This window comes from Rhagoletis pomonella, unplaced genomic scaffold (genome assembly GCF_013731165.1).
Source record: "Rhagoletis pomonella isolate Grant_MI unplaced genomic scaffold, Rhpom_1.0 Rhpom_scaffold_00001, whole genome shotgun sequence".
Classification (NCBI taxonomy): Eukaryota; Metazoa; Arthropoda; class Insecta; order Diptera; family Tephritidae; genus Rhagoletis; species Rhagoletis pomonella.
The window spans coordinates 19,083,503-19,093,011 of NW_023458555.1; the positions used below are offsets into that span (position 1 = coordinate 19,083,503).

Consider the following 9,509-nt stretch of genomic DNA (forward strand, 5'->3'; position numbering starts at 1 on the left):
AAAAACAAATAAAAAATTTCATATCGTCACCTTTATGCCAGAAGAAATTTATCAGTTCTGAGTTATTGGCTGCATTTCTTTATTCATTCTGAATGTTTGGAATAAACTATTTTGTTTATTTATTCTTTAGAACTTTCCTGATGATATGTTGACGTATATTTCAAACGCATTCTGTTTATTCCGGCTGTGAAATGGGATTATCCGGAATGTATAAAGAAACGCAGCCATTGTGTTGACTTGATTAACCTTTGGATGTTCTATGTTATACCAAAACACGGAAACATAATTTTAAAATTTAAATTGTGTAAATGTAGAGTTAAGTTTCGTAAAAAAAAACTTTCAAACTTGAATTCCCAAAATTTTCATTTTTACACATTCATGTTTCTGTCATACGGGCGACGATATTCATTCGTTAAAAAGTTAAGTAAAGGTTTTTCTTTACTTAACTTTAATGTTCATTAAATGCTGTGAATTGGGTTGCCAACCGTCCTATAATGTATAGTATTGTACTATTTTTCCGGTCGGCGTACTAGGTTGAAGTGGTTGCTAGGCCCAGAGGGCGCCAGCACACTTACGTCCGATCAGGGCCCATTGTGATACTGTTGGAAAAAAATTTAGTACGCAATAATAAAAAAATGTGTAATAAAATGTATGACCTTTATACTGAAATAACAATATTAAATGAAATATTCTTTAAAGTAAAAGGTCATTGTGCGTTTATAATCAAAAAAGGTAACAAATTTTGAAAAACACTGAGAAAGAATTAACAAATTTTTTTAAAATTAATTCATTTCTACTCTCTATTAAAACAACTTCGGCGTTCACGGAAGCACTTTGTCCATCACCTAAAAATCGTTTTTACTTTTTCTTTTAAATAAAATACTATATATATTCGAAAAGTACTCTATTTTTGCCAATTTTTTTTGAAAAACTACTATAAATATCTTAGAAAATGTTGGCAACCCTAGCTGTTAATGAATCATTAGCTGACTCTGAGAGAGAACTTTTTCCAATCGTTACTGAGGAACACCATAAGTAATCATAAAACGACTCTTCGAGTGCGGCTGTTAGTGCCGTTTTCTCATGTACGTTTTAAAATTTATCTGCCTTTTATTAAGAACAAATTTTGAAACCTAAATGAGAAAACGGGTCTTAACTGGCTAAATTTTCCAACAACAAATGCATGCGATTTAACTTGTTTATGAACACGTTTTGTTTATTCAACTGGTTAAAGCCAATTTAACATGTTTAACTCGTCAATTTCAACGTAGTATTAGGCTGAACATGTTCTCCTTCTTATCAAGCTTATTGATTGTATCATGAAACCTTTAATGTAAATTTCGATTTACATCTCTATATTATTAAACGTGCGATATATGTCACCATCCCCGCCCTACTTTAATTTTGATTAACTGCATACACAAGTGCACGAATATGATTCAAAAAATGCATATGCATATTCCCCTCAAAACTGTGAGTGGTGGTGGACGCGTTTGGCGCATAGTAGCAATAGCACATGTGTAGTGTAAAATCACATCACCCTTCCTTATTCAGTGAACATCAAATCTGTAAAAGTACAGCAATTTTCAAGATGTACACTTTTGGAGCTCAGTGCTTCACGACTGGCGTCTTTGCATATAAAAAACTTTCGTCTTTTTCTGAGGAAATGACTTGAGCACCATATTGGGTGATAGAAGCAAAAGGTCAGGTGAGTGATTACAACTTTAGTTTGAGTTGTGAGATTTTTCGGGCTTTAAGTATGCCGCGTGCGGAAACAAAAAAAAAACCAAAGCCGCTATGGCATCCTGGCTTTCGGGAGCGTCATTGGCTGACGACTTCGAGGCCTTCTCGAGTACCAATTTAACAAAAGGCAATTCCTAAAAAGCAACGAAACTAAAATAATAGGGGTCTTCATCAAAAGTGATAAACTGTTGATAAACTTGATAAACTGGTAAATTTATCATATCACATAAAAAGCAAATAAGCATAATGGACAAGCTAAGAATGAATCGTAACTAGCCAGAAAAGTTAAATTATAAAACAATTTTGTGTAATTATTTACCAAGGAGCGTTCATGAAAGAATGCGGATAAACTGATAAATTTAAGCAATTTATATCTTTATCACTTTGGATGAAGACCCCTAATAAAAATTAAAAAAAACTCAAGATATTGCGCACTTTAAATTTTACATAGGTGTAAAGCGAGCGCCCATAGCAGGTATAGACGTGCAGTTAACGAGCGAAATTTGATGCGTAAACGACCTCATAAACTTCAGTGTTGCCGAGGGGCCGACATTTTTATAATGTAATGTATGATAAAATAATGAAAATAAATGAAAAATAATACCCTAAATTTAAATGGTTGTAAATCTAAAATATGCAAAAACCACATGCATTTATTTTAAAATATACTAAAATATGCGAAATATGCAAAAAATATGCACTAACGACTGAATGCCATTTTAAAGGAAATTTCATGATTCGTATAGATAACTCAACCATTTCCATTTGAAGATGCCCAATAAAAACATTCATTTGCATGAGATTCCGAGCCCTACTTCTGACCATTGTTTACAGTGGCTACACACGACGAGCATGTGCGCGCACATTCTCGGCGTGAGGTGCATGCTCGTCGTTTGTAGGGCGGTTCACGAGCAAGCTCGCAACAAATCAAAAATTTTGTTTTTCAACGAGCATGCTCGTCGTTTGTAGCGTGGTTTGCGAGCATCGCATTGGAAACAAAAACAAAACCCTCATTTTTTGTTGATGCTTGCAGTGTGCACATCGGCGGATAAGTGCAGCTAAGCCATGTACGATATTGAATTTGTGATAAATGAGATTAAATTACTATATGTATATGTATGTACATATGTACATACATAGAAGTGAAATATAAATAAATTTAAGTAACACATAAATAAAAAAACCTAAGTCATAAGCATTTGAACTTGATCATCCGCGTCTTTGCTACCCATCTTTACGCTATCACGACAAAATCACATATGAGCCGCTCACATGTTCGTCGTGTGTAGCCGGTGTTAGTTCAAAAAGAAATATATATATAAGTTGCGTTCCAGATGCTTCACGATATTCACGATTTCCAAGAACAGCTGTTTACATATACATATATTAAAAGGACAATATAGGCACGTGAACACTGCAAATCGATGGCTGAGTGGAAGATCGACCATCTCGGCAGCCAGTTCGAAAACATTCTATCTGAAACAACTTTTCAAGAACGTCCTATTTCAAAATTCGTTTCAAAAACGCTCTATCTCAGCTGACGATTCAAAAACGCCCTATATCAGCATATTTTCAATAGATTTTGAAGTGCGATAGGGCGTTTTTGAACCGAATTTTGAGATAAGGTGTTTTTCAATAAAATTCTGAAATAGGGCGTTCTTGAAAAGTTTTTTGAAATAGAACGTTTTCGAACTGGCAGCCGAGATAGGTCGATCTTCCACTCAGCCATCGAAATACAGTACATACATCACACAAAAAATTCGTGATTTCGAAAAGTGGCGACTGTCCCCTTTCGAATGAGGAGGGTTTTGGGGGCCACGCCCCTCCCCCTCCGCCCCCCACCCCAAAAACGATGGGCCAATAACTAAACATTTCCCACTTCTATTAGTAACTACAATGTGATAGTAACCAATTCAGATAAAGGCCTCGCCCAACATCCTCATCAAGTTTCATGACGAAACTCCTTATTTTCGCTGAAATCTCAAATGGTTCCGTTTTGGAAAGCCGACCTGAGAATCCTACTTAGTAAATGTTATAATCCCTAAGCGCGGGCGAAGGCCGCCAACACAGAAAGGAGAATTCTCCTTAGTAAGGGTTAAAATCCCTAATCGCGCCCAAAGACCGCCTACGCAGAATGAACTTTTTCAATAGAAGCCTCTGGACCTGGGGTCTTCTGCCTTGTGCACAAGAAATGTTACATACCCTTGGCGGCCCCTCTTGTCCGGCAACACGGAAAGGCTCAAGTCGTCAACACGAAACAAGCGAAAACGCGAGTAAAAATCGTGATTTTTGCCAATTTTTGTAAATACTTTCTAGGGACCTATAAGGAGCCTAAGCAGCCGAGTGTTACATTTTTCAAAACGGCAGTTATGCCCTCCCTGCAATGGGGTATGAGGCGTGCAACGCTCCCTCCCCTCCGCCCACAACGCAAACGAAGATCGGCCGTAAAAGAAAGTTTCCTCGAATTTATTTAACTAATCAATCTAAACATATCTCTTCATTCTGCTTTTTGTTTTAATATTATATCCTAGCTCTAGTGAACAAAATACTTACATAGTAGGTATCCCGAAGAAAATCGGACAGTATAAACAGCGGGAACAAATATAATTTTCATGCTTTGGATGCAATTGTAGCACATACTCACCTTTCCAAATTTTCACATACACTTTTCTCCAATAGTGCCAGCAGCTTTGTTAAATCACCAAAAACAGAAGAAAAAAACGATGGATACCAACGTAAAAATACTCATACGAATACGACGTAAACGTTGAAAACTCTTGAGTTTCTTTCGCTTCAGATATTTAATAATTTCTATATTAATTTCTTATTGGATTTCTTCGCCCTTACACCTTTAAATTAACACACATTCCGTGCTTAACAACTTCGTTTACACTTCAATGCACTGCCGTGTATATAAAACTATTCGTAGTTTTTCCTTCTCATCTTTAATCTATTGCTTTGCTTACCTTTTTCTCGTGTGTGTATTTTTTGAATTTGCTTTTACATGGTTTTATTATGCTTTGCTTCTTCCTGATTCGCTACAATGGTTTTTAAAAAACAGACTGACCAGATTTATTCAGATTTCTATCTAATTGGCTTACGGCGCGTTTACATTGGACAATGCAGTCAAGACAATGAAGAGATGCAATCACAATCGCAGTGTTGCGCGCATTGTTACAAGTATCACGTTTCGTGTGAATTTCTAGCAACATTTTATCAGTTGGAAAGTTGCAACAGTATTGCAAATTTTCAGCAGTGCAGCAGTATTGCAGTATTTATTACATGCCTCGAACAGGCCCTACGTATTACAGCCCCTATAAGGAAAGGACTTATTTTTCTGACCTCTTCACTAACACACTAAAATTTACACCAATACACAGAAAAACATTTGTAAAAATAACCTTAGGAAATACAATAAGGGCCGGTTACTCAATGTCTGGTTAACACTAATCTCCGCTAAAACATCGTTATCGACGTTACCGACTCCATGTTATAATATAACACACTTAGGGCCGTTTGCACCATGTCTAGTTAACGCTAACTGGAGGTACATCCTTCAGTTAAGCACGTTAACTGCTTTATCGATCAAATGTTATATGATGGGTGTCGATAACGTCGATAAAGATGTTTAACTGGGAGTTAGAATTAACTAGACATGGTGCAAACGGCTCTTATGCAAGAAGAGAACAAAAAAAAACCGCGTAATTGCTGAACGCATGAATAATCATTTTTATTATGCAAATTCTTCTATAAATCATGTTGCGTTAAATTATTCTTTACCTTATGTGTGCACACGTTTTCACAAGCGAAAATTAAGAAACTTGCAGTAAAAAGCCACCACCAAATTGTATACAACGAAGAAATGTATACAAACGGCTAATGTTAAAATCGTTACACTTTTTTCCTAAATGCGATTATAACGGGCTACTAAGAAGAAGGCGTGATCTTGTATTTTGGTTCATGATGCATCAGCACTGACCGTCAGGTGACCGGCCATTTGCCAGTAAGATTTCTCGTAGGGTAACATTCTTAATAATAGAAATTAGCCTGGCAACTACTTGTATTCTTCTTCACCATTTCGCTTTCGGAATTTTTCTTTTATCGTTGCTTCGTAATGCAGTTTATGAAGACATTTTTCCCCCAATTAATTTTAACTATTTATGTCACCTTTTGTCGTTTTTTCTATATGCTACCAAGTATGATTATCTAACCACATAAATATTCACCTTTTATTACTTTTTTTTTACAAAATTACCACATAAACACGACGACGCACAATTATTCCATTTTGCCTTCAGCTAAAATTTAATTTTGTCTCTACTACATTGGGGTTCCGTTGCAATGGGCAGTGTTGCTAAAAAGTGTATGTAGTTCCGAACTATTTTGTTGCCAAATAACATCGCAGATTTTAAAATTTTTATTTAGGATTTCAATTTTATTCTGATATTTTTCCGTTAACTTTTTATAATATGGTGTATTCTACAAAACCAAACAAAAAAATCGAATTTCTTGGTTTCGAACTATTTTGTTGCCAAATAAAAGCGCAGATCTTTAAATTTTCATATAGGATTCCCTTTTATAGATACACTGCCGGAAATAAGTACTGACACAGAAATTTTTTCACAATATACGCGAAAATTTTTGTTCTAATAGTTTCCGTTAATTTCTATAAAGATGTGGTTCATTCTATAAAACGAAACATTATCAGTCTTAGCGTGAGTTTCATTTTCACCGAACCGGTTCACTTTTCACTCTTGGTTTCCACGGTTTTACTATGGGCGGATGATAAATTTTCGGGTGAACTTTTTTTCAGGCGAAACTCAGGATAAGGTAGAATATTTTTTATAAATTTCAATAAATGTGAATACAAATTTGAAACTTTTTAATCCGATATTTTGGAATTTTCTTGAGTAAGCTCTTTTGTAGCACATTAAACTCTATTATAACAAATGCAAGTTTGAAGTTAGGCAAAACTCGCGTTGATTTTTGAGAAAATTTTTTTGTTGAAGGTGTTTTACATTTTTTCCATACATAATATTTACGAATTTTTTTTTAATGAAAAAACTGCGTACAAAAAACCGCCAAAGGGTAAGTCCCCTACTTCAAACTTGCCCTTTATTTAAAAAAAATTTATTGGGCACAAATCTGCATACTCAAAAAATTCTAAAAAATCTGATTAAAAAGTTAAAAATTTGCAATCGAATTTATTGAATTTTCTAGAGTTTTGCACATAGTTAAGAAATCATATTTGTATGTTTTTGTTGTAGAATGAACCATTGTTTTACAAAAAATTTATCGGAAAAAAATTGAAATAAGAATTGTTGCATATATTGTAATAAATTCCCTGTGCCAATACATTTTGCCGGCAGTGTATATTGTTTTTATTTAGGTGTTTTCAAATACAAATTATGTAACATAAAAAAGTGGAAAATCCTTATCAACTACATATCCGTGGTTCTCTGCAATAATCGCACAACCCAAAATTAAAAAAAATCCTTACTACTGTTAGGTGTCTCATGTCTCTAATCCTTGTCTAATACATGTCTAATCTTTACGACTTACTTAAGAATCCTTACTACTTACTTAGGATTAGAGCCGTAAGAACTTAACAGAAGTAAGGGTACTGTTTTTTTTTAATTTTGAGTTGTGCCGTTATTGCATAGGACCATCGATATCTTAAACTGACTACCGCCTAATCGATTCATCCAAAAATTGCCTTAAAAATATTAATCATGTAAATTTTTGTGTATAAATTTTAAAACAAAGTATGTATATTAATGAATTTAAATATATGTAGGTACTAATGAGACGATATTAAAAATTATGCAGACAGTTCTTTCAGCACATGACCGGCGATGACAAGACGTTGTATTTCGGACGTGCCTTCGTATATCTCTGTAATACGCGCATCCCGATAGTAACGTTCGCCTGCCATATCAGTAACATAGCCCATACCACCCAACACTTGAATGCACTGATGAGCGCAATATGTGGCCGTCTCGGAAGCTGCTAACTTAGCCATTGCAGCTTCTTTTGTGTACGATTTTCCATTGTCCTTCAACCAACAAGAACGCCATGTGAGCAAACGAGCTGATTCCACTCTTAATGCCATGTCAGCCAGCTTTTGCTGTATAGTTTGATATTTAGCAATAGGCTTGCCAAATGCGGTACGTTTCTGCGCATAATCTGCGGCCAGTTCTAATGAAGCTTGCGCAATGCCCAACGCTTGGCTGGCAATTCCAATACGTCCTGCGTCCAATGTTTGCATAGCAATTTTAAAACCATTACCGGGTTTACCCAAAATATTTTCTTTTGGAATTTCACAGTCTTCAAATATTAGCTGACATGTGGAGCTAGCTCGAATTCCTAATTTGTCTTCTTTTTTCCCTATAGTATAGCCGCTAATACCCTTGGGTACGAGAAAAGCGGATATACCTTTGTGTTTCAATGACTTGTCGGTTGTTGCAAAAACTACAGCAGCGCCTGCTTCAAAGCCATTTGTAATCCACATTTTAGTGCCATTTAATATGTAGCGATCGTTCTTTTCAACTGCGGTAGTAGAAGCAGCACCTGCATCAGAGCCATTGCCGGGTTCGGATAATGCAAAGCAACCGACCTTTTCACCAGTAGTGTAATGTACGATCCAATTTTCTTTTTGCTGTTGCGTCCCGTAATGATTGATGGGTCCTAAATAAAGTGAGTTATTCACAGACATTATGACCCCAGCAGATGCGCAGCCTCGTGATATTTCCTCAATCGCAATGCTATATGCCAAATAGTCCAAACCGGCACCACCTAATGGAAAATAGGTATCGAATATAAACCAAAAATAAATTCGAAATAATTAAATTTTCTAATAACCATATTCTTCAGGGATCGCTATAGCCATTAGCCCAAGTTCACCCATTTTTTGTATTTGCTTCTCCGGGTACAAGTGTTCACGATCATGTTTTGCTGCATGTGGTACTAATTCAGAATCAGCGAAATCTCTACATGTCTTCTGGAGCATCTGATGAGTTTCTGGCAATGCGGCTAAACAGGCGATTCGCCGAAAAGCCTGATTTTTCAAGGTGCCAGAACGCCCTTTTGGTATGGAAACATACGAGATATGAGAAATCAAAGTTCAATCGACAGAAAATAATGCATATAAAAGTTTCTGGTATTACTTACCCAAAAATTTAGCTGTGCTAAGAAGCGATTGCATTGTGATACTGGCGATTAGAATTTCAACAAGTGAATGGCCTTTTCTAGCTAATAAACTTAAATATAAATATGCGCATATTAAAACAATGCAAAGTAAAACAATAGAAACGGCAAACCGAACGGATCACGCAGTCGATAGATGTTATCGAATTTGAAGGTGGAAATGGGTTAATATAGCAACACTGGTGGGACTTGTGGACAATGCATTCATGAACAGTTTCTTCCGTTTGTGATCACTACATTTTGTTGTTGCATAATTGAAGATTAATATCCGGTCCTACGTACCGCGAATCTAACGGTTAACATTAAACTTGTATCTGTAAAAACATTTATTTTTGTATTTCTTATATATGTTATATAAATACATATTTATCTACAAACATACACAGACAGGTTCTGCAATTCACTTCAGCGTGAATTTCAACCCCAATTAATTAAATTCACTCGTAAGTGAATTGAATAATCTGCCCGACATATTTTTCTTAAACGTAAACTACGGCACAGCCTCAAAGTACTGTTGAACTTTTTGTCGCAACTCTAGCTTGGCACTATCTTTAATAAAC

General features: G+C 35.6%; 3 protein-coding genes across 5 annotated transcripts in view; all 3 read right to left on the minus strand.

Moving 5' to 3' along the window:
• LOC118740622 (signal peptide peptidase-like 3) overlaps window positions 1–6,069 on the minus strand; it is a 13,839-nt gene extending 7,770 nt beyond the window's left edge. Inside the window, exons 1-2 of one of the 2 annotated variants that reach the window (XM_036472234.1) lie at window positions 5,970–6,058; window positions 4,388–4,431 (exon numbers count right to left, since the gene is read on the minus strand). The gene's annotated coding sequence lies outside the window, so the exon portion shown is untranslated. Of the gene's footprint in view, window positions 1–4,387; window positions 4,432–5,969 lie in introns of both variants that reach the window. The other variant, XM_036472226.1, reaches the window with a different exon arrangement.
• LOC118740511 (SH2B adapter protein 1) overlaps window positions 1–9,509 on the minus strand; it is a 35,484-nt gene that overhangs the window by 23,876 nt on the left and 2,099 nt on the right. The window lies entirely within an intron of this gene.
• LOC118740639 (short-chain specific acyl-CoA dehydrogenase, mitochondrial-like) lies at window positions 6,294–8,947 on the minus strand. The gene is made up of 3 exons (XM_036472246.1): window positions 8,914–8,947; window positions 8,605–8,826; window positions 6,294–8,538 (listed from the first exon to the last, which is right to left on the minus strand). Exons 1-3 carry the CDS (start codon window positions 8,945–8,947, stop codon window positions 7,565–7,567), a joined length of 1,230 nt encoding a protein of 409 aa, XP_036328139.1. The 3' UTR covers window positions 6,294–7,564.